The sequence below is a fragment of the Salvelinus fontinalis genome, chromosome 27, assembly GCF_029448725.1.
Source record: "Salvelinus fontinalis isolate EN_2023a chromosome 27, ASM2944872v1, whole genome shotgun sequence".
Lineage (NCBI taxonomy): Eukaryota > Metazoa > Chordata > Actinopteri > Salmoniformes > Salmonidae > Salvelinus > Salvelinus fontinalis.
In genome coordinates this window covers 7,734,506-7,760,263 of record NC_074691.1, presented here as the reverse complement: position 1 = coordinate 7,760,263, position 25,758 = coordinate 7,734,506, and the positions used below count along the sequence as shown (strand labels likewise).

At 41.2% G+C, this 25,758-nt stretch overlaps 2 protein-coding genes and 1 pseudogene across 7 annotated transcripts in view; all 3 read left to right on the top strand.

Moving 5' to 3' along the window:
- The window catches only part of LOC129824948 (filamin-A-interacting protein 1-like), a 63,611-nt gene extending 43,700 nt beyond the window's left edge, over window positions 1-19,911 (top strand). For 4 of the 6 annotated variants that reach the window (XM_055884528.1, XM_055884529.1, XM_055884533.1 and 1 more), the window contains one exon: window positions 755-1,458. In XM_055884528.1, coding sequence (XP_055740503.1) covers window positions 755-955 — 201 coding nt within the window. In that variant the 3' untranslated portion in view covers window positions 956-1,458. Of the gene's footprint in view, window positions 1-754; window positions 1,459-3,970 lie in introns of those variants that run through there. The other 2 variants (XM_055884530.1, XM_055884532.1) reach the window with 1 other exon arrangement.
- On the top strand, window positions 13,985-22,251 carry LOC129824949 (cell cycle control protein 50A-like; annotated as a pseudogene).
- A 1,147-nt stretch (window positions 22,252-23,398) lies between these two features.
- Window positions 23,399-25,181, top strand: LOC129824950 (cytochrome c oxidase subunit 7A2, mitochondrial-like). Its single transcript, XM_055884536.1, has 4 exons — window positions 23,399-23,503; window positions 23,852-23,941; window positions 24,700-24,784; window positions 24,954-25,181. Exons 1-4 carry the CDS (start codon window positions 23,486-23,488, stop codon window positions 25,010-25,012), a joined length of 252 nt encoding a protein of 83 aa, XP_055740511.1. The 5' UTR covers window positions 23,399-23,485; the 3' UTR covers window positions 25,013-25,181.
- The last annotated feature ends 577 nt before the right edge of the window (window positions 25,182-25,758 follow it).

Genomic DNA, 25,758 nt, shown 5'->3' with positions numbered 1-25,758 from the left:
TTCTACTGGCACAAACTGACATGTTCCTCCCTTTTTAACTGAAAATGGACCAGTGATGACCAATTTGGATGTTTGACTTCTAAAGTGGGCTGACCTGCACATCAGCAATATGAACAGCATACTGTAATGTATAATCTCCTCTCCCAAGTTCTGTTAACTCAATGTAAATCATTTTTGTGAACGCTAGCTTTGCAATGCTCTTTCTTAATGCTGTGAAGGGTTAAAGGTGAGCTATGGTAACATTGTGGTTTTTCATACAGCTAGATTTAAAGAGGCTCTGTATGGATGGAAGCTTTTTGAAGGATAAGAAATGCAGCACTTTAATCCTATTGCAATTCTAATCACAATCAATATCCAATATGGCCAACTCTTGTCATCCCTCTTGAACCTGTAAATTGATTTCTTTAATTTACATGTAATTCTGCACCACTGTTCTAACAAGTGTTAACTTTTTTATTAGTATTTTTATATATATTTATTTTTTACTTCAATTTATGTAGTAAATATTTTATAACTCTTTCTTGAACTGCGTTGTTGGTTAAGAGCTTGTAAGAAAGCATTTCAGGGTAAGGTCCACACCTGTTATATTCGGCGCATGTGACAAATAAAATTTGATAGCTTACCATCCTGAATTTGTTTTCACCAAATGTACACAAAGTAAATAATATTTTTTTTTTTGTGCTAGTTTACGATAATACTTAAAGTATATATTTTCTGTCTGTGCTTTTGTCTTATGTTGTGTGATTCCTTTCAGCCCGGGGCGGATGTGCAGTCAACTCGTGCCACAGCCACACGAATCCCTATGTCAAAAGGTATGAAAACAGGCAAGGCAGTTGTGACAGGTGTCTCCACTGTGACACGGTTAGAGTCGCGAGCCGAGTGCCAGTCTATGAAAATTGAACTGAGGAGGTCGACAGTCTGCAGCTCTACCTCCACAGGGGGAGGGAAGTGCTGAGGTCCACACGCTGCCATGGACATGTGGCCCCGCTATCTATCTATGGACTCAGTCACCGATCATTCAATTCTGACCAGTCTGTTGCCAGCCAAAAACATATAGAATAGGTGTTGCAGGCACCTTAATCTGCTCAGATAGAAACAGGAACACAGAATAGCTATATCACAGACATGTCCCTTTCCTCTTTAAACATTGGGGTAAAAAAGCATTGAAATTAGATTGTATTGTAATTATGAATGTTTTCAAAAAATATTTTTCTATCCATGTTGAAATGATTTTTGTTTTGATTGACACGTTACTAATCCCTCACCTGGGTTGTCGCACTAAGTTGTTTATTTCATAATTCATGTTAATATTCTTGTTTATTTCACAATTTCTTATGGAGGTTTCCGAATACGGTCGCTCTAATGGGTTTTGCATATGAAATACATTTTGGTTGTCATCAACGTCACTAATTTGTGGCACCAAATTCTTAAAAAATAAACATTATTTGGAATAAAGTTTGACACTGTTTTGTTTATTATTCATGTGGAGATATGACAATGCAAAATCTTCTTGATGTTCACTAAACAAATAATTTAGTGAATGCAGGCGAGTAACAATCATGGAAACTTCCATAGTGCTTTATCCATACATTTATAAAATTGCTTACTGCATGTTTGGCATACTAAGCAAAAGAAACAAAAGCCTAATCTGTAATCTTGCTTGTTCATAATACTAGTACTGTATATCCACACAAAAGGAATGAAATACTTTAGTCAATCAGAATAAAAATGTAAACTAGAATTTTCATACCTGATATTTTGGAGTAGGCTTTTATTTACATTGTAAAGGCTTCCTCACAGCTGCAGAGCCACAATCTGAAAGTACATAAAATCCATCACAAGGTTTGATTACCTAACGAGCAAATAAAATGAAAAACATAAGTGACCTGCAATGACAGTAAAGTGATACTGTTTGTACTTCAAACCGTTTGTTGATTAGAGTCATGCAGAGTGCTGATGGGAGAGGCTTTTCCTTGTTGAGTGATTGAACTTTACTCAGTGACTGCATCACAAATGGCCACCTATTATCTACACTGAGTGTACAACACCTGCTCTTTCCATGACAGACTGACCAGGTGAAAGCTATGATCCCTTATTGATGTCACTAAATGCACTTCAAATCAGTGTAGATGAAGGGGAGGAGACACTTTGGTCATGTTGAGAAACTGATCTGAGGAAGGGTACCTAAAAATGTCTGCAGCATTAAAAGTCCTCAAGAACATAGTGCCCTCCATCTTTCTTAAATGTAAGAAGTTTGGAACCACCAAGACTCTTCCTAGAGCTGGCCGCCCAGCCAAACTGAGCAATCGGGGGGAAAAGGGCCTTGGTCAGGGAGGTGAATGTCCTGCAAGGAGCTCGCCCCCAATGATGTATTTGGCTATCCACACCACCCTCTGTAGAGCCTTGTGGTTGAGGGAAGTGTAGTTGCCATACCAAGCGGTGATGCAGCCCGTCAAGATGCTCTCGATGGTGCAGCTGTTGAACTTCTTGAGGATCTGAGGCTCCATGCCAGAGGTTGAAGGGGAGTTGTTGTGCCTTCTACACCATGGTGTCAGTGAGATTGGTCCATGTCAGCTCCTCTGACGTGCACGCTGAGGAACTTAAAAGCCTTTGTCCCTCTCCACTGCATCCCAGTCGACGCAGATAGTTCTGCTGGCTTAAGATATGGTCTGTTGGTCTATAGCTCCCTCACCTGGACAACGGACAGCTGTATCTCTAAATTGCAGAATTGGAGTGTCAAAAATAACTGAGCAGTCTTTCTGATCACTAGATGTAATGTCATTTCTATGGTAAATTATTTAATGAAGTCTACATTTACCTGGACTATGGACTTACAGTAAGGTCCACTACATTTGGCTAGCGACCATTGAGGCCTACAGTATTTCCTCCAAATGGCTCCTGTTCCAAAAACAAATTAAGCAAGGATGTGAAAAGGAAGCGCTGAGGGAAAGCAGGTCACAGGTCTGGATCTCATAGCCATGCACCACTTGATTAAACACCCTCTAGACTAGAGCAATTAAGAAAGACTTATTTTTTAACAAGCAGCCTTCCACTCTCTAAACCGATAACACAAACCACAGACTACCACTCCCATGAGAACACATCCTACTATCCTAATGAGCGGATGAACAAAGGTTTACATAAGTGAAATGAGGCAGGAAGAAAAATAACTTGCTTATGTCATGGTGCATTGGAGTGCATTCCTGAATATTCTGTCGAGCCAGCTACAGATGGAGGGTGATGGGTACCAGACCCAACTCCACCGTCTCTGTGGGGATGTCCCAAATGGCACCCTATTCCCTATATAGTGCACTACTTTTGACCAGGGCCCATAAGGCTCTGGTCAAAAGAAGTGCGCTACATAGGGAATAGGGTGCCACTTGGGACACCCTCACAGAGAAGAGAAGGTGGAGTTGGGTTCATGTAGGGTCTCCCTCCAAAGAGAAGCATCTGGAAACCAGGCCAGGGACAGTAAACATGAGATAGCTGAAACACAGATTCACAAGTGAATTCCACTTTCACTCAGCTGCATCCTGATCCTGCAAATGGTCGGCTGCCTTCACTCCCCTGGGGTTGTTTGACTGACAGATTTTGGTGGATCAAAGTGTGGATGAATCTAATTTTGCACATACAAAAATCAGTAATGTTTATAAAATGTGTTACAAAAATACAAAGCTAAACAATACTCGAAATAATTGCATTGGTTGATCGACAGACTCATTCCTTGCATCCGAAATGGCACCCTATTCCCTATATAGTGCACTACTTTTGACCGGAACCCTATGGGCCTTGGAACCCTATGGGCCAAAAGTTGTACACCACTGTATATAGGGAATAGGTTGAAATTTGGGACGCAACTCATACCTCTCTATTTGAATAATGACCCTCATGTCTTCATTGGTTGGTCTGAGTGAGGATGCAATGGCACAGTATCACTCATGGTCCTTTTATTGATTTCTTGTCCCCACAGGAAATATTGTGCACCATGTGATAGTTGAGCCCAGATGATGAGACTGTAATGTGGAACTCCTTCCTTCACCTATGACAAGCATCCCTACTCTACTCTTACAGTGTGCCACGGCAACCATAGGGTCAAGCCAACAGACGACAACCATCGGAAAACAGTCAGAACTCCGCATGCAGACTGTCATGGAGATGATTTCTAACCTCAGGGCACCTAACAAGGCTCTCTTCTCAATTCTGTGGGCTTTCTAATAATATTACCTCTGGATTCTGGCTTACATCACTATGAGAAATAGCCACATGGAGTTGTATAAAAGGGGTATGCAACATGGGGTATGCAACGTGTAATCTACAGTAGCTCTGGTTCAGGCTGTTACGTGCGGCTTGAGCGTTATTCAATGGAAGGCTTGAAGACTCAAGCCGCACGTGACACCCTTGACCCGAGCTAACGCTGCAGCGGTTTGTGCGAGAGGACAGATACATACCGTACCAGTCAAAAGTTTGGAAACACCTACTCGTTCAAGGGTTTTTCTTTATTTTTTAAAAATGTTCTACATTGTAGAATAATAGTGAAGACATCAAAAGTGTTACACAACTGTTACGCTCTCCCTGCCTGCTCCTCTGTGTTTGTGCTTTTACTTGCAGATTGGGGACAGGTGGAGCTGATTGGGTCGTTAAGGTGACAAGTTGCACCTGGGTTTGGGATCAACTAGGAGATAAAAGTTCCTGGTGCCCAGTTCTGTCTCTCTCTCTCTCTCTCCGCAAGCACCATTTTGTTTGTGATCTGCTTGATTATCTTTTTTGATTAGGTGCACCCTTCAACACATTTTACCTTCATCCATGCATCTTCATTACACACCTCACATGCCTACTTTCATACGTCACAGGTTAGTTCGGTGGAGAGAAGACCACAAAGTCTCTTTTTCCTGTATTGTCTAGAGACACTTTGTTCTGTTCCTTGTTGGGTCATTGGATTATGGAGGGGAGTTGTCTTTGCAATGTATGACAGTGAGAAGTTGAGGCAGACAACTTATCGTCTAGACCTATGGTCTTTCCCCCTGTTAGGTATAGTGGCGTGTTCCCACTGGGAGCAAGTTGTGTGTGTCGTTTTGTTATTTTTGTGTGGTGACAGCGGTCAAAGCAGTTGTCTCTGGAGCACATCTGTGGTTTGGGGTTGGTTACTAGCAAGCTGGTTCCTCCTTCGTGCCAGCGGGCTCTAGTGCATCAATACCTGCCGCAAAGCCACCGAAGACTAGGGTTAAGTTTAACAATAGGATTTGGGGAAACTCAAGTAATACTCATCTGTTTTTGCACTGATCTGTTCATTTGGTAGTAGCATTATGGCTTCTACTGAGGATTTTGTCCGTGTTCCTTCTGAAGAGTTGCTTATGCAGTTTACCAAGGAACAGTTTTTGAAGTTGAGTGAGTATTATCATGTTGAGATTAGTGACAAACGTCTCAAGGATCCAGTGAGGTCTTTTCTGTCAGCTAATTTGCTTTCAGCTGGTATTTTTAAGGCAGAATTGAGTGAAACTAGTCCAGCTGTATTGGCTGTACCAATTGTATCTAGTGCTGGTTTGAGCAGAAAAATGAGTTATTTTTATTGCAGCGAAATCATGACAAAGATTTAAACATCAAAAATAACTTGATTTGAAAGGTTGAAGCAGGATACAGAGCAAGCTAAACTGCGGTTGCAACATCCGCGAGAATGATGCTACAGTGTATTTTGACCGGTAGGGCTCACTCATCTCTTAGCACTACAGATGGCGATGATTACATGAAGGTTAAAACTGCTGTCCTGCATACTTAAGAGTTGGTCCCTGAAACGTATCGACAGCATTTCAGAACATTGAAGAAAGGTGAGAAACAGTCCCATCTTGTTTTCACTGGATTTGTTAACTCAATTCAATCTTTGGTGTACTGCGTCAGCAGTCACTCGTTTTGAAGCTTTGTACAACCTGGTTGTCCTGGAACAATTTAATCTGTCCCTGATCGTCTTGCTACCTAGATTAAAGTGCGGACTGCATCTGAAGCTGCTGTTTTGGCAGATGCGTACGTACTGACCCCCAAAGGAAGTTTGAGGGTCCAGTTATGTGAGCTTCGGGGCAGAGGAACCATTCAAGCGAATTTCAGTCAGCAAATTCCTTTGGTTCTGGTAATGAAGCATTTCTATCTAGATCCGAACATGTTTCATGTGGACAGAATGATGTAAGTAAAATCTGTATTATGGCAAAGGCCACTGGAAGAGCTAATGTCCTGTCCTTGGTAAAAAGGTCAGCAGATTGGCCAGCACAAATGTAAAACCTGTTGCGTTAACTGGGCCTGTTCATGCTAATCCTGTTGCTCAAAAATTGTCCGAACCTTTCAGTATTTATTATTCACCGTTTGTCAGAGGGTTGTGTTTCACTATTGGGATGTGCCAGTAGAGTTTCTGCGAGACACTGGTGCCTCTGAATCGCTTGTTTTGGAGTCTGTTCTGCCTTTTTGTCTGGAGACAGATACAGGAACCAGTGTCCTGATTCAAGGGATAGATTTCAATACATTGTCTGTACCCTTGCACAAATGTCAAACTTATATCTGACCTAATGCAAGGTGATGTTTACCTTGGGGTGGGTCCCTTTCTGCCCGTTGACTGTGTTCATGTGATTTTGGGTATCAACTTAGCCGGTAGTCTGGTGTGACGCATCTCCTCTGGTGGTTTCTCATAACCCATCCCATGTAGGGATTATCACTTAAAACCTACAGAGATTCCCGGAGCTATTCTCTACATGCGCTGTGACTCGTGCTATGAGCTGTGCTGACACTAGGGTCAAAACGGAACTTACACAACACAGCTGAACAGTTTGATAATCGATTAAGTAAGGAGTGCTGCCCAGGGTTACAACATTCAAGATCAGTTGTTGGTGAGGAAATGTACACCTCACAGCAAAAGTTGTGGGTGACGCTATTGTTCAGATCGTGGTTCCTTCTAAGCTTCGAGATCAAGTTTGGAAAACATGACGTTTCTGGTTCCTTAGGGGTTAGTAAAAACTTAAGATAAAAATTGTCATTTTTCTTGGCCTCGTAATCGGAAATGTCTTTCTTTAAACATCTAAACATGCCATGTTTGTCAGCTGACTGGGAAGCCTAATCAGATTTGAAGGCCAGTCTCGCTACATACAACCTATTCCTGTTTACAGGCCAGCCATTTGATTATTGATGGTGTTGGACCCTTACCCTGTCCTAAAGCTGGTAGCACCTACATGCTAACTGATTTGTCAGGCTACGAGATATCCTGCAGCCTATCCACTTCGGAACATAACCACAACCAACAAGTCTGTCGTGAAGGCTTGGTCACAGTTCATCTAAATTTTTGGAATACCTAAGGTGATTCAGAGCGATCAGGGTTCCAACTTCACTTCGCACATATTTGCGCAAGTCTTGCAACAAATGCATATAAAACATAATCGGGCCAGTGCTTTTCATGCTTGGAGTCAAGGGGCCCTTGAGTGTTTATCAGACTTTGAAGTCCCTGTCACGTGCGTACTGCACTGAATTAGAATGTGACTGGGATGAGGTGTTACCCTGGTTGCTACTCACTGTTAGAAGTATCACAAGCGCGCACGGGGTTCAGTCCTAATGACCTTGTTTTTGGTCATACTGTGTGTGGTCCCTTTGCTGTATTAAAGGAGGATTGGAAGGTGGTTGAATGTCCCCCAAATTTGTCATGTTAGTAGTTTCCAACACAGGTTGTACAAAGCTTGTGAAATAGCTAAAGAAAAACTAGCATCCTCTCAGGTGAGGATAAAAAGGTTGTTTGACCGGTGAGTTGCGCCGTGACAATTTAGTCCAGGGGACCAGATTCTGGCCCTGCTGCCCGTTGTCGGTTCTCCTTTTCAGGCTAAATTCAGCAGCCCATACACAGTTCAGATCGGACAATTGCCGAACCACAATCTGATTGCTACCCCTGAGCGCAGAAAGGCGAATCCGCTCTGCCGTGTCAATTTGTTAAAGCCCTATTATGCTCGTTTGTCTTCTGAATTGTCTAAATCAGAACTATGTGCTAAAACTGATGTGGTTAGTCCTGTTCTTTTGGTGGAATCTGTTTATCTGAGGTGAGCCACTCCACCTTCACATACAGTGGCAGTGTGAGGAAGAGTGGCTGCCGGGCCCTGATGGTATTTTACAGGGTAGGTTGATGAATTCAGAGTTCATTTGCAAACTTGGCGCGTTTGTTGGGTCACCTGTCTTATTGTCAAGCAAAGTTAACTGATTTGATCGCTCACTTTCAGTCTTTGTTTGACACACCTTCTTGTACACATTTGGAAGTGCACGATGTTGATGTTGGATGCTGTCCCTATTAAACAATGTTTGTATCGTGTCATTGGAGAAGCTATGCCACTTGGACTCCAGATTAAGTACATGCTAGTTAATAATATCGCTGTACCATCATTCTCCAGTTGAGCCGCCCATGTCTCTTGGTGAGCAAGTCAGATGTTTCTAAGATTTTGTAATGACTACCGGAAGGTTAAGTGTGACAACCTGACTGTTACCCACACCCATGGATTTCTGTCATGGGCATCCGGTGGGCCTCTATATGGTTTGCATAGTATTTGTCAACCTTTATTAGTTATGGTTTTTGATCAGTTGTATTTGTGGTTTTGTTTTTGGGTTGTTAGTGCTCAATTTTTATGGGATGGGGTGTTACATCGCCCCTTGCTCTCCCTGCCTCCTGTGTTTGTGCTTTTATTTGCTGATTGGGTCATTAAGGTGACAAGTTGCACCTGGGTTTGGGATCAAAGAGGAGATGAAAGTTCCTGGTGCCCAGTCCTGGCGCTCTCTCAAGCACCATTTTGTTTTGATCTGATTGTTTTTTGATTAGGTGCACCCTTAAACACTTACACACATTTTACCTTCATCCATGCATCTTCATTACACCCCCCACATGCCTACTTTCATACTTCACAGGTTAGTTTTCCTTTTGTAGTTTTATACTTAGTTAATTATTGAATAAATATTTGTTACTCCTTAACTGCCAATGTGTGGACTCCCTTTGTCGCCAGGTTGTGACAACTCAATTTTAGATTCTAAGTAGCCACCCTTTGCCTTGATGACAGGTTGCACATACTCTTCCAACATATGCTGAGCACTTGTTCGCTGCTTTTCCTTCACTCTGCGGTCCAACTCATCCCAAACCATCTCAATTGGGTTGAGGTCGGGTGATTTGTGGAGGCTAGGTCATCTGATGCAGCACTCCATCACTCTCCTTGGCCAAATAGCCCTCACACAGCCTGGAGGTGTTGGGTCATTGTCCTGTTGAAAAACAAATGATAGTGGGACAAGGTGCAAACCAGATGGGATGGCGATTCGCTGCAGAATGCTGTGGTAGTCATGCTGGTTAAGTGTGCCTTGAATTCTAAATAAATCAGTGTCCCCACCAAAGTATCATCACACCACCTCCATGACTCCCAGTGGGAACCACACATGCGGAGATCATCCGGTCACCTACTCTGCGGCTCACATAGACACGGCAGTTTGAACCAAAAATCTCAAATTTGGACTCATCAGCCCAAAGGACAGATTTCCACCGGTTTAATGTCCATTGCTTGTTTCTTGGCCCAAGCAAGTCTCTTCTTATTGGTGTCCTTTCGTGGTGTTTTATTTGCAGCAATTTGACCACGAAGGCCTGATTCAGTCTCTGAACAGTTGATGTTGGTGTGTCTTGAACTCTGAAGCATTTATTTGGGCTGCAATTTCTGAGGCTGGTAACTAAACTTATCCTCTGCAGCAGAGGTAACTCTGGGAAGCAGTTTCATCATAGCGCTTGATGGTTTTTGAGAAGTTCTTAATGTTCTGTATTGACTGACCTTCATGTCTTAAAGTAATGATGGACTGTCATTTCTCTTTGCTTATTTGAGCGGTCCTTGCCATAATATGGACTTGGTCTTTTACCAAATAGGGCTATCTTCTGTATAACACCCAAACCTTGTCACAACAACTGATTGGCTCAAACGCATTAAGGAAAGAAATTTCACATTAATTAAAGGCACACCTGTTAATTGAAATGCATTCCAGGTGACAACCTTGTGAAGCTGGTTGAGTGCCACTGTTTTGTTTACCATATTATTCCATATGTGTTATTTAATACTTCTGATGTCTTTGCTATTATTATACAATATAGAAACGAGTAAAAAATTAAGTTAAACCCTGGAATGAAATGAGTAGGTGTGTCCAAACATTGGACTGGTACTGTACATATTGGGACCATCTTAACGACTGCATTCAGACTTCTCCAAAAGTTGCATTGCATGCGTGCCACTAACTTTCTCATAAAACCTGAACAGTGAATCATTATAATAAATTTGGTTTTAATAAGATTTTATGAAGAAAAAAAAAGCACTGTAAAAAGTGTTTTAAATACATTTAAATGGAATGATATAAAATTGCTAGCATAAAAAAAGATGACGCATTGCTGTTGAACCGGACTTCGTTATAGTAGGCCTAGAGTAAGGGTAGCTTACAGAGGGCTTGGGTTTTACAAATATGAAATGGGGGAAAATTAACAATTGTTACAGGAGATTAACTTCTAAATACGAGGTTCACTGGTATGAAGCGTAGGCTACATGATGGGCATGTAGCCTATGTCATGGAAGGGGTTTTACGCACGTCCAAAGCATAGCTAAAATAATTTAGGCCTGCTTATAAAAAATAGATAGTTAAGAAGGGAACGTCAGCTCACTGTTTTGCTTCTCACAAACATGATATTTGAATAAAGCTTTGGTGATTTAAGATTCATTTCCAAGCGGTCTCACGAACCAAACACTTTATCGATGGTCTTGACAGGACAAAAAGAAGACATTCAAATAAAACAAGTGGTGGGAAAGGTTATGTTTATAAATATGAAATATATAGACCCCAAATCACATGTTCCTTGCGTGTCACAGCTGGATAAGTTGCGACTCTGCTGTCAAAATGTATGCCGTAACCAACTGTTACCGCTAAAACCAGCTCTTGGTTGGCCTGAAATATCCCAACCAGTGCTGCCTGAAATTAGTACTTTGTGTAACGGATGTGAAATGGCTAGCTAGTTAGCGGGTACGCGCTACTAGCGTTTCAATCAGTTACGTCACTTGCTCTGAAACCTAGAAGTAGTGTTGCACCTTGCTCTGCAAGGGCCGCGGCTTTTGTGGAGCGATGGGTAACGGCGCTTCGTGGGTGTCAGTTGTTGATGTGTGCAGAGGGTCCCTGGTTCGCGCCCGTGTCGGGGCGAGGGGACGGTTTAAAGTTATACGTTTACATTTGGATCATGTTAACATGCCTCAAATATTTCCACCCTTCCCATCTGAGCGCAAGCATGGTGATGTTTGACAGGTAAATTGTCAAACCTGGCATTAGGGCTGGAAAATAAGGAAGTCCTGAGGACATATGAATAAAAATATATATTCCCTCGTTATTTCGATCACTAAATAACAAAAGTAATTTTGTACGATCACAAGATCGCTTGTTACATAAAACAGGCATCGAGGCATTCAGTTACCTTTCGATTGAATGTTAGAATGGGCTAAACGAGTGCCTTAAACGACAGTGTGTTATGATCGTTGGTGCCAGGCGCGCTGGATCCAGTATCTCAGAAACGGCCGCCCTCCTGTGCTTTTCACTCACGACAGTGTCTTGGGTTTACCGAGAATGGTGCGACAAACACAACATCAGCTCCAACCTGTGGGTAAGAACAGCTTGTTGATGAGCGGGAGGTTGAAGAAGGGCAAGTATCGTGCAAGCTAACAGATGGGCCACAAACAGACAAGTAATGACGCAGTACAACAGTGGTGTGATCCTGGTCATGGATGGGGTGTTGCAGCAGAAGACCACACCAGGTTCAACTCCTATCAGCTAAAAACAAGAAGAAGCGGCTCCAGTGGGCACACGATCACCAACCCTGAATAATTGAGGCGTGGGAAAACTTTAACTGGAACATTACAGCGAGTTCCATTTACTTGAGTCCCCAGACCTCATCCCAATAGAGCATCTTTGGGATGAGATGGAATGGGCGGTTCACAGCATGAATGTACCGCCGTCCAATCTGCAGCAATTGCGTGATGCCATCACATTAGCAAGGACCAACATCCCTGTGGAACTTTTCAGGCTGTTCTGGAGGGAAATGGGGATCTGACCCGGTACTAGACTGGTGTACCTAATAAACTGGCCAGTGAGCGCATCTTTCTATTACGTGTGGGAATAGTTTGGAACAGATTTCCAAAATTAAAGTAACTTGGGGCTGGTTTGCTGGTGTTTTTACAGTATTTAATGCCCCAAAATAAATAAAATAACATAGGGGGGCAAATATCAATCAAATTCCACTTGCGGTCCACCATTTGGGGAACTCCGCAGTATTTTTTATTTTTTTATTTCACCTTTATTTAACCAGGTAGGCTAGTTGAGAACAAGTTCTCATTTGCAACTGCGACCTGGCCAAGATAAAGCATAGCAGTGTGAACAGACAACACAGAGTTACACATGGAGTAAACAATAAACAAGTCAATAACATGGTAGGAAAAAGAGAATCTATATACAATGTGTGCAAAAGGCATGAGGTAGGCAATAAATCGAATAATTACAATTTAGCAGATTAACACTGGAGTGATAAATCATCAGATGATCATGTGCAAGAAGAGATACTGGTGTGCAAAAGAGCAGAAAAGGAAATAAATAAAAGCAGTATGGGGGTGAGGTAGGTAAATTGGGTGGGTAGTTTACAGATGGACTATGTACAGCTGCAGCGATCGGTTAGCTGCTCGGATAGCAGATTTTTAAAGTTGTTGAGGGAGATAAAAGTCTCCAACTTCAGAGATTTTTGCAATTCGTTCCAGTCGCAGGCAGCAGAGAACTGGAAGGAAAGGCGTCCAATGAGGTTTTGGCTTTAGGGATGATCAGTGAGATACACCTGCTGGAGCGCGTGCTACGGGTGGGTGTAGCCATCGTGACCAGTGAACTGAGATAATGCGGCACTTTGCCTAGCATAGCCTTGTCGATGACCTGGAGCCAGTGGGTCTGACGACGAACATGTAGCGAGGGCCAGCCGACTAGGGCATACAGGTCGCAGTGGTGGGTCGTATAAGGTGCTTTAGTAACAAAACGGATGGCACTGTGATAAACTGCATCCAGTTTGCTAAGTAGAGTATTGGAAGCTATTTTGTAGATGACATCGCCGAAGTCGAGGATCGGTAGGATAGTCAGTTTTACTAGGGTAAGTTTGGCGGCGTGAGTGAAGGAGGCTTTGTTCCGGAATAGAAAGCCGACTCTAGATTTGATTTTGGATTGGAGATGTTTGATATGAGTCTGGAAGGAGAGTTTGCAGTCTAGCCAGACACCTAGGTACTTATAGATGTCCACATATTCTAGGTCGGAACCGTCCAGGGTGGTGATGCTAGTCGGGCGTGCGGGTGCAGGCAGCGAACGGTATGCTCTAAAAATGGTCATTTATGTTATGAATCCAGATAATCAGGCACAGTTGTCAAAGGATGACCCATGTATGCAATATCAGCTGCTTATGTTTGCAACAATTAACCTGAAAATTCATATGGTTTGTCATTATTTGAGAGTTCATAAATTGATCTTCTACTAGACCGATAAATGGTTTTGGTCTATTCGGGTCAGGAAAATATTCAATATCAATTTATTGGGAAAAACAAATGAAAATTATAAAAATAATTATATAATTCATTGACTTTGAATTAATCTCCTGAATTGAATCAGACATTAGCTATAGTATGAATGATACTATTTGCCACAAATAAACGTTTATCATATTTTATGTAATCACGTATTTTCGCTTCGCAGTACGCAAGTTTGTAAAAACTTTCTGACTTGGGTGTTTAACGTCGGGCAAGCCATTTTTTAATATAAAACATAGTTATATATGGAGAAATAACCTATAGAAAACGCTGATATATTTGTGCTAGTTTTCTCAGCTAAACTGTTAGCTTCTTCAGCTTCAGGGAGACGACCCAAAATAGCTGACACTGATTGTTTTCAGTCAGAAGCCATGATGGCGTCGAGCTACAACGCGAAGTAGGAAGGCGGTTACATCGCCGTACTTGTGGGACCATCAATAAAAAGTCCGATAACACAGCGTTTTAACAACAACGATTACCTGCTTGGCAACCCATTCTGACAGCAGGCACAGTTCTCCCAGCTTTCTTCGTTATCCGTCTCATCTGAATCCCCATTGGTATAGGACTCTACGTCACGTCTAACAACATCAAGGAGTTTGAGGTAATGGGGCAGGTTGTCACTAGTTACCACTATTCTGGGTACCAGTCTTTAGCTAACATTCCACTCCTTGCCATTGCCAAGGTGACTGACCATTCGGCAAATTCAACATGCAACTTGATTTACGGCGGAGTTGGTTGTTGGAAATAACATTAAAGTAATATTTTTCATGACCACATGTGGAGCCTCGAAATTAGAATTGTAAGTAAAAAACATTTAGCTGTTAGCTAGGCAAGTTGTTGTATTTTGATGCTTAAAGTGGCACTGACAGCGTTTTAACTACTTTGCAGATATGAAACAATCATATCAGTCAAAAATATCAAATTCTCAGTATGCTTAAACCAACTTTATAAGCGGTTTTAAAAATGGATTGATTCAAAATACAGTATAGAGTAAGGCATTGTTGGCAGAATATATGGTTGCAGTTAAATGCATGATTAACATAATTGATCAATGCATTTCTTGGTAGTCCAATATAAATATTGCTATCAGGTTCTAAATCACAGCTGGCCTGGTACATTGTTTGCTGCCTCCACCCATTCAGGATGCACTGTTTCAGTTTCAATGACTCAATATTATTTTACAAAAACGGACGATTTTAACTAAGGCTGGAAATGTCAATGCGATGATCGCAAGTCGGTCATAACGTGGCTAATGGGCTAGCGCACATGTGTCAAACACAAGGCCCGCGGGGCGAATAGGACACACAAACAACCATAAATTAGTAATCTACTTTATGAAATTACATCCTGATGCGCTCACGTAGGTGAATTCAACTTCAATTGCACTGCTTTCGTGCGTGCATGCAGTGGAGGGAAAGTGTAGACAAATGCAGTCCTAGCCAGGCTACTAAACTGTTGCAGTGTGTCATCGATATTTTAAAGCTTGACAATCAATAACCAAAACTAAACCTGCAACAAAACACCATGAAAAGGAGAAACATGTAGGCCTTTTACAGCAATATTTGAGGAGTAACCTAGGCAGGCAGAAATGCTGCATTCAACTACACCAGTGATCCATGTAGTGGAAACATTTTTTCAAATGTTACAACAAAACTATTGTTATGTTTTTATTTGGAATTATTAATTACTTTTTGATTAGGGTCGCAGCATATTATACACACCTGCAAACATAGCAAAGGCTGGACTAATATTTATTTTGTTTTAATATGCTAAAATGCTATATACAGCATCTTATGTACATAAGTGGACATTATAAAGGGCCATATAATTTCTAATAAATCAATGGCCAGTTTGGGTCGCAGTTGCACGACCCAAAAACAAATAGGCTATATCTGGCCCGCGAATTCAGTGTTTTTTTTTCTCAATATCCCCGTGCGATGATTGAGTTAGGCTAGCTCAGGGGTGTCAATCTATTTATGTAGCTATTTATTTAGCAAGCTTCTAACACAGAGCCTAACTTTAGTCTGCTGGGAGGATGTCATTGGAAGAGTGGGTGAGTGACCAACTTTTTCCCCTCATATGTTTTTTCGGTGGCTACAGCTAGAAATGCAGGTGTGATTTGGTTAGCTAGCAAGAAATGTGAATCGCTTTGCTAGCGATGCTGAACTTGAACGACTGTTATCCATAGTTAGCATACCTCTTAGTTGTCAATCAAATGTATTTGGCATTGATCAAATGGTCAGGCAGGCAAGTTCCCATTCAGTTGTCAAAACGTGGGTTGGGACAAGAATGCATTGGGCAGTCAAGATGCAGAAGGACGAGCAGGCTATTATTCCCAATCGTTTCAGTGCAACTTTGACGGCGAACTAGTTGAAAAGTTTGAGAGCTTATCTAATTATCCCTTTTTAGATTTTAGCTGATCTCACTTTGGCTAGCATTAGTTGTTGATGTGTATAGGCAACTGAAGGAGAAGCCTACCTTCATGTTTTTATAATCAATAGGACTGTGAAGTTTCCAAATATAAGAGGACTCCCGTGGTATAGACATGTTTGCAGAAATCATTCAGATTGCTTTTAGCGAATACATTCTAAAGTTGCGCTGTTGCTACTGCCTGTAAACGCACAGTCCAGTTCAAAGGGAATGTCAGGCCGGTGTAGCAAATTGATATTTTTGATATTTGCATATAGGCCTACTGAAGCTCTGATTGGATATGGGTCACCGGTCTGCGTAGAGTACGGCCCAGGACAAGACAGGTTTTATTTACTGAAGTGTCTTCATTTTGCAAGAGCATGGCCACTTTCTCACTAATACTATATAATCTTCACTAATGCCTTACTAATAGTAATTCCCAAACCTTCTATGAATTTGTGAAAATGACCGTATCTAAGTGCTCTCCTCAGAAGATTTTAAAAAGGGTGTAATTTTTCCTGGAGGTGTATATGAACAGATTTTTACAAGATTTCATGTTGCCAAAACGCTATCAGTTCCACTTTTAAATCAAAGCATGAAGGTTTTGTGGTTGGAATTGCAGTATGTATTTAGGTTGAGAATTTAGATGTTAACTAGCTACTTTTGACAGACTGGTTACCTCTGTTCTCCTCAAACTCATTATAGAATGTTCATATTTGAAAATGGCAGAAAGTCAAATCTGTTTAACAATGAAAAGGAGTGGAATGTTAGCCAAAGAGACTGGTACTCAGGCTGTTGCCACAAAGTCAAAATTGTCTATAATTGTAAGTCATAAAAAACCCCAGCTTTTTTTGTCTTAATTTAAAGTTTCAATATGTAACTTTTGGGCAACCTGACCAAATTCACATTGACAGATCTATAACATACATTTCTTATTGAAAGCAAGTTAAGAAGCGGTAGATCTGCTCTATGTGCGCTATTTCTATTAGAGGTCGACCGATTAATCGGAATGGCCAATTTAATTAGGGCCGATTTCAAGTTTTCATAACAATCGGAAAATTGTATTTTTGGACACCGATTAAAAAAAAAAAAAAAAATGTTTTTAAAAAATCCTTTATTTAACTAGGCAAGTCAGTAAAGAACACATTCTTATTTTCAATGACAGCCTAGGAACGGTGGGTTAACTGCCTTGTTCAGGGGCAGAATGGCAGATTTTTACATTGTCAGCTCAGGGATTCAATCTTGCAACCTTACAGTTAACTAGTCCAACGCTCTAACCACCTGCTTTACATTGCACTCCACGAGGAGCCTGCCTGTTACGCGAATGCAGTAAGAAGCCAAGGTAATTTGCTAGCTAGCATTAAACTTATCTCATAAAAACAATCAATCAATCAATCATAATCACTAGTTAACTACACATGGTTGATATTACTAGTTTATCTAGCATGTCTTGCGTTGCATATAATCGATGCGGTGCACATTCGCGAAAAAGGACTGTCGTTGCTCCAACGTGTACCTAACCATAAACATCGATGCCTTTCTTAAAATCAATACAGAAGTATATATTTTTAAACCTGCATATTTAGCTAAAAGAAATCTGGGTTAGTAGGCAATATTAACCAGGTGAAATTGTCACTTCTCTTGTGTTCATTGCACGGAGAGTCAGGGTATATACAACAGTTTGGGCTGCCTGGCTCGTTGCAAACTGATTTGCCAGAATTTTACGTAATTATGACATAACATTGATTGAAGGTTGTGCAATGTAACAGGAATATTTAGACTTATGGATGCCACCCATTAGATAAAATACGGAACGGTTCCGTATTTCACTGAAAGAATAAATGTTTTGTTTTCGAGATGATAGTTTCCGGATTCGACCATATTAATGACCTACGGCTCGTATTTCTGTATGTTATTATGTTATAATTAAGTCTATGATTTGATAGAGCAGTCTGACTGAGCGACGGTAAGCACCAGCAGGCTCGTAAGCATTCATTCAAACAGCACTTTAGTGCGTTTTGACAGCAGCTCTTCGCTGTGCTTCAAGCATTGCGCTGTTTATGACTTCAAGCCTATCAACTCCCGAGATTAGGCTGGTGTAACCGATGTGAAATGGCTAGCTAGTTAGCGGGTGTGCGCTAATAGCGTTTCAAACGTTACTCGCTCTGAGACTTGGAGTAGTTGTTCCCCTTGCTCTGCATGGGTAACACTGCTTCGAGGGTGGCTGTTGTCGATGTGTTCCTGGTTCAAGCCCAGGTAGGGGCGAGGAGAGGGACGGAAGCTATACTGTTATACTGGCAATACTAAAGTGCCTATAAGAACATCCAATAGTCAAAGGTATATGAAATACAAATCGTATAGAGAGAAATAGTCCTATAATTCCTATAATAACTACAACCTAAAACTTCTTACCTGGGAATATTGAAGACTCATGTTAAAAGGAACCACCAACTTTCATATGTTCTCATGTTCTGAGCAAGGAACTTAAACGTTAGCTTTCTTACATGGCACATATTTCACTTTTACTTTCTTCTCCAACACTTTGTTTTTGCATTATTTAAACCAAATTGAACATGTTTCATTATTTATTTGAGGCTAAATTGATTTTATTGATGTATTATATTAGGTTAAAATAAGTGTTCATTCAGTATTGTTGTAATTGTCATTATTACAAATAAAGAAATAAAAATCGGCCGATTAATCGGTAGTGACTTTTTTTGGTCCTCCAATAATCGGCATCGGCGTTGAAAAATCATAATCGGTCGACCTCTAATTTCTATGCTTCCCGTTAAGTTTAGATTTTGCGTCTTACTTTTGGTTTTGTACACCAGCTTCCAACAGCTGAAAATACAAAATTTTTGGTTATGGAAAATATTTCACTGCTGTTTGATGGACAATGATTCTCGACACTATACTTGCTTGTTTAGTGTAGAGATTTGTTGCAACAGTCTGCTGCAACCTGAATGCAATACGCAACATCCGGGACTAGCATTCCTAGGCATTAGCCACTCTAGCATGGTTTTGGAAAATGGTGTTTCATAAAGAAAGCATATTTTCCCAGTTCCCCCTCACCATTAAATATAGTTTGAGTAAATTGACACCTTGGCAGCCTGAATGGAGAATGTTTTAGGTACGAACCGGTCCACCAGGGATATGAGTGAATTGTCTGCTGCATACAATGCGTTTGGACTGTAAAATGAAACGACTTGTTATCGCCATCTGCCGGCCTTTGGGATAACCAGCAACCTGCTCCCATGTGTAGCAAGCTAGCTACTCAACAAGCCCAAAGAGAAGGGGTCCCAAACTAGCTACAGATTGTAACACCAGCTAATTTGATTTAAACAAGAACATTTGGTATCCATTATCCTGGGAGTTACAGGTTAGGTACTGTTTGGTGTAGCAAAGCACATGTTTGACCAATCTTAACTCGATGATACTGTCTTCGTCCTCGAGTCGTGGAAACAGGAGTTTAACAAAATGTCTGTCCAGTTGCAGGGGGTCAGTTTTGAGTTTGGAAAATGCTCCATTATTAAAATATTTACAGTATATATATATTTTTTGCTCTATGAAGTAATCCAACAATGTGTACGCCGCCATCTTGTCTACTTCAAGTTCTCTCATTGATCGAGACAGGTCTCTGTCATCATGACATATGGCACTTTGGGGTGGACCCACCTGTCTAAATCGATGAGAGTAGACTTCAAATAGACAAGATTGCGGAATGCACGGTCGGATTACTTCATGGAGCAAAACTTTTGAATTTACATATTTGCTTGTTTGAACCTTTTACCAATTTTAGCATCAAAATATGTGCCATTCACTTGTATATATGCTTCTACCACTGTCGTTTTAAATGATTGTTATCAATAAAGAATATAAACTTGAACAAGTCCGATCAAGCTTATGTATTTGACGCCAGGTGCACCATTAAAATAATGTTAATGGCTCTCATCATTCCCCCAGAGGCAGCAGATTGCTAGCTATTTGGAAATGATGTTTGGATGTACACATCACATCTAATTACAGATTGATTATACTGGGACTGAGAAGTCCAGCCCATGCTTCGACTGCTCCCAGAGCTTTAGTTGGAACAGCACAAGACAATGCACCTGTGCACTGCCCATCTCTGGAACAGCCTTTTGAAGTAAGTCTAAAGCATGACGTCTCAATCACTCAGTTTGTGCTGTATTCATATGTTGCACCTCTGTCACTCGGTCGCGTCATGCCATTGTTATGAACTTTCTCGAGCCGCCCTCTACAGGTGATGCCATAGCTGTGCCCTAAAGTCGTGATAAACCCAGTCTTTCTGGACGGAGGCGAACTACTGTTTTGTCTAAATTACACTAGTGCCAGGAAATACAATGACATTGTTAAAGTAGTCCAAATATTTAGTAGGAAACAACTTTGCCAGCATTATCATGTCGCAAAATTTACTTCAGACATGACCGTGTAGTCATTAGCTAGCAAAGTTTGTCAAAAATAGCTAGCAATGCTTATACTGCATATAAAGTCAATCTGGCGACGTCAAAATATGTTTTTCCTACTAGTTATGTCTCCTTTTGAATGTCATATAGTTCCAAGCCGTTGTAATGCGCTTTTAAAGAAATCTTCATCAGCGCTCATTGATGCATTGAGCAGAATGCTCAGTCGGACATCAGTCCAAAATGAACAATGTTGTAACGAAACATGCAACCCATGAATACACGTACCCTTCAATTGAAAATGGATCATCATAAACATCTAATAGAATTTTGTCTCAACAGAGCAATGTCTTCATGTCTTATTGCCTGTTCAACTTCTACCAATATCACCGGCGCTATGTCAAGTCCAGGGATGATAGCCAACTGAATGGGGACCCCACCTCTCTAATGGTACATGAACAGGGCTTCTGTACCAATGTAACATTTTGACACTGCATTCCTGAATATCTGCAATGACTTTTGACTGATCATCATCAGCTTTACGTGTTCAGTTATTTGACATATCCCTCAAATTGTCAAGATGTCATGTTCTGTGCTATGACCTACATGCAACATTACCTGTCTGCTTGTAATGTCCACAGAACCCTAGTAAGGAGTGTGAGCCTTACGCTCACAATGAAAACATGCCCATTGCGCCATGTGGTGCCATCGCCAACAGCATTTTTAAGGGTAAGACAGTTCTGTCCTTTTTTAGGTCAGAATTACAAGGATTGCAATAAGAGCAGCTCCGTTTAATCAGGATCTCTATCCTCAGACACTTTGGAGCTGTGTTACATTGACCCTAATGGCACAAGAATCCAAATTCCTCTGATGGGCATCGCTTGGTAGACAGACAAGCATGTGAAGTTCAGGAACCCAGGAGGCAACCCCAACCTCACAAGTGCTTTCCAAGGTAAGCAAGCATTCAGAAGAATTGTTACCGTTGAAGTTGATAAGGAGTCTCACTGTCTTTTCCTAGGAAAGTCACGGTAATTTCCTCCCCCAGGAACAACCAAGCCGATCAACTGGCGCAAGACTGTCTATGAGCTGGACACAGACGCTGAAAATAATGACTTCATCAATGAGGACTTTATTGTGTGGATGCGCAAAGCTGCCTTCCCCGTCTTCTGTAAGCTGCACCGTATTATCCAGAAGAAGAAGAACGTGACGCCGACTCTTCCCCGGGGCAACTACACCCTGGAAGTCACCTACAGTATCCTTTCACAGGCAGCTGTTCAAATGATACAGATTTACAGGAAGTCTGGGTTTGTGGAATGATGGCTTGTGATGTATTAGTCTTTTTTTTCTCCAAATCAGTCATTGTCATAATAGGTCAGACAGACCAGGTCGATGTCCAGCCGTGTGCAGTAGGTGGCCGTTCCTTCACTTGCTATAACAATAGGTACCACCTGCTGGATGTAGATGGATGCTGGCTTTCTTTGTCGTTTCCACTAATATAGACTAACATATTCATAATGAGTTCACATTTTTTTTGTATGATACGTTAAGATCCTTATTGCTACAGAGTTCTTCGGTTAGTCAGATGTTAAATGGGTCTGAAGTTTAACATTTTTTTTCAACCTTAATGAGTTGATCCCAGACTATCCTGTTTGTAGCTTTGAGGGGTGGAAGCGTGTGATCCTGAGTACCGTCTCCTAGATGGGGGGGGGAAAGGACCTGTGGGCTCCGTCTGCTTCTTCCTGGGGGTGGTCCTCCTCATCCACCACAAATATGGCAGCCGCAACCACAGCGCTGATATCCCTAACTAAAGATGTCCTATATGCATGTTGCATGCTGGCTAGCAGAGGAAGCGAACATAACCAGTGGCTAATTACAAGCTCTGGTGGGACCCTTGTGCCTGGCTTGTGTACTGTATGTAAGAATGGGCTGCTTGTCAAAAGTGCTGTTTAAGTATTGGATGTGTAAAGATGTCAGGGGAAAGTTGCGATAAAGTGTAAGTTCTCTCGTATTTATTTTTCATGGTCAAAGCTATGCAGTTGTGTACTGTAGGCAGTTTTGCTGTCAAGTCGTTGTAGTGGCAGTAAGTTGAAATTGAATGACGCTACATCGACGTGAAAATTCTATTGCAGATCAGTTTTAATGCAGAAATATGTGTATGTCAGTCATAGATGTTTAGTTCTAAATGAATAAATTATTTTAAAGAATGTTTGAATACAGTCAAGCAAATCTGAACTTTCTGTTAGGCTAGAATTGCTTCAAGTTAAGGCTATAGACTTTTGGTTTTTCGTACAAGTGTTATGGAATGCTTGCGTTGTATGTACTTCTATTCTCAGTATATATAGTAATGATGTTTAGCTGCCTGGAATATGCGGAGCTTGAGTCAAGTTTGTCATATTACACAACCTTGAAAATGACTTTCTTTTTCAGGGACCAAAGCTTTATTCATGTACAGTAGCCTGGGTGACAGTCTCTCTGCTCTCTTGTCAACTCCTTATGGAATTGTCATGCCAAACATGTTTGGCTTGACAATGGAGTAGGGAAGAGCACAAACAGATCTGGGACCAGGCTACTGTTCATGTTAGACTATGGAAAAACCTACATATTCGTTTTCTTACTAAGACTGCTGCAAATTGAAATATGTTTTCCACTTTAAAGTTGCCATGGATTTATTACCTGGAGATTCTATGTCTGTTGCTTGACAAATAAAATGTCTGAACAACTCATAATTTTGTTTAGTCACCTGCTTTTATTTAGAAATGTTTTGAGATGTACCTTTGTTGTGAAATGGAAAAAGTGAATACGTATACAAACAAATCATTTGTCAATCTTGAGGCAGTTTTTATTTTTATTTATTTTTTAGCCCAGAAATAGAGAATGGTGGTTCATGTGTTGGCTACTCTCCAAGTACCCACTCCTGACCATTATGTGGCAGCATGCACAAGTGTTCGTGATGCGTCAGTAAATCTTTTCAAAGAAGAAAATAGTGGATGCGCAGTCTTCCGGTGTCCTTGTACCACCGTACGACGTTGTTGACGTGGAGCTATGTACCGACACATTCAAGTAAGATGCGATTTAGTATGGTTTTGAGTGTAGTTCTTAATATAATTGTTTTCCATGCCATCGGTCTGCCTTTTTTTTAAAGCATTCTAAAAGGTCAAGAGAAGCCAGCATCACGAGCCTTTAGCGGTCATGTGAGGACATATCCCATCAGACTTATGTTGAGTGCCCGTTGCTTCTCTATAGCTTATGTTCTGACAAGTCTTTATGGCAGACTAGCTAATTTGTTCAATATTCAGATAGACAGCGGCCTATTCCAAACCAGCGTTGATCTTAAAATCTCCAAATCTGTGAAACTGCAGTGCTGGTGAGGGGCTTAGAAATGGATGCTTCTTTTCCGTTAATTGACAGGCGCTCCAGCAGGTGTCGCGGCGGACACTGAGCACCAGTGCGCGCAGGCAGGTGGAGAACAAGGTCCCACATAAACAGAAGCATTTCCAGGTAATTGTTTACACTTAAAATTGTCTATTTCAAGCTTAATATTAAAACGTACTCTGATTTCATTTCAATGTCAAGGAAAATGTAATTTCAAATCAATGACAATGTGATATGTGTTTTAATGACTGGTGACATGTCTGCTCCTGTAGTTTCTTTACACACGATGAAGCCTGAGACGCATATAGTTGACAGATAAGTACATCTGAAAGATGGCTCACTGGGTTGGAGTTACTTATTTGCATGTAGTGTGTAAAGGTATGGCTCCTGGTCAAAAGTAGTGCGCTAAATAGGGAATAGGGTGCCATTCGGGACATAGACCATGGCGTGAGATGAGAAACCCATGTCTGACTCTGATTAGCGATTGCCACTGGCACATGATCAAGGGAGGGTGATGCCACTGCCTCCTTGGCTGCTTTTCAATAACTGGTTGTGCAAACTGTGTTGCTGTAAATGCTTTCTAAAACGGGTGCGTTGCAGGTCTTGCTGTCAATAATGACACTCGTAATGGCAACATGTTGCGTTCTGTGGCTAACTAGAATGGTCCGTTTTGGGGGTATTAATGACCACTCAACCACCTAGAACAGAGGTCGCTGTAGATGCACCATTGAGGCCCTTTGCGCCACTAGAAGCTGAAAGGAATGTCAAGGCAATGTCCACTTGGAGAATACCACAGCTTTGGTGGGCTTAAAGGAAGTAGGATGCTTATACTGCATGTTGCTGTGCATGACATGCGTTTGATACGGTATGTTTTTCTTCACCAGGAGGACAATGGGATTCCAATTCATTTGAAAGGGGGTGCCAGCGACGCTATCCTGTACAGAGCAACAATGACACTCACTATCTTAGGTGAGTACAGATGGACTCAATGGTAAAACATTTTTTTTTTTTTTTTTTTTTATCCATGTAGACACCAGATCTTGGTATAGTCTGGTTGTGCATTACCACTTTAAATTGTTCAACACCTTTGTAATAACACTGTATTTAATTAGTAATGATGTTTTATATGTTATTGCAGGATCTGCATATGTCGTATATGAACTGGTTTGTGCAGCTTTCCCCAAGAAGAAGGAGTGACGCCAGCTGCTGGGCTCACCTGTTCTACATGACACCCTATTAGTGGTAAAAAGTTGTCTCTGTGTCATCAGGGGGTTGATTTGTCATGTCATAATGGCTTTTGTTTCATGTTCATGGGATCAATATTTATTTATTTATAACTGAGGATGATTAAATATGCCTCTCATTATCAAGTGGTCTTTGTTGTTCTTTTTGTATGTGTGTAAATTTTATATTTTAAGTACGGGATACACCATAACAAATGTCGGTAGTGCGCAGCGGGCGGCCATCCTATCGCCTCTGACCACAGAGCATCGGTTGTCATATTCTGTTAATGTGCCAACAATTCTGCATGTGGTATCGCCGCCGTTCGTTGAAACCCAGCAGGTGATCTATTGGGCATGGCTGACGTTTGTGTTGGTCTCTCTTGTCCTTTAAACTACACTGAATCAACAATGCTCACAATAGTCTGTGTAGAGGAATGTTGGTGGTAGCCTACATCTGGATGTCTGGTAAGAGTTCATTATCATCAACGCAGACAGAGGAAGAAAGGCCTTACTAATGACGTTCTCATGATGGGAATTATTATCCGTGCTGTAAATGGAAAGTCATCTTGTCTTAGAAATTTCCTGAATGGATATACACACTGATCTTATTATAAACAGCATCAAAGAGAACAATTATGCTTCAATTTCAGGGTGTATTTACATTTTTTATTTTTTTATTTAACCAGGCAAGTTAAGAACAAATTCATATTTACAATGACA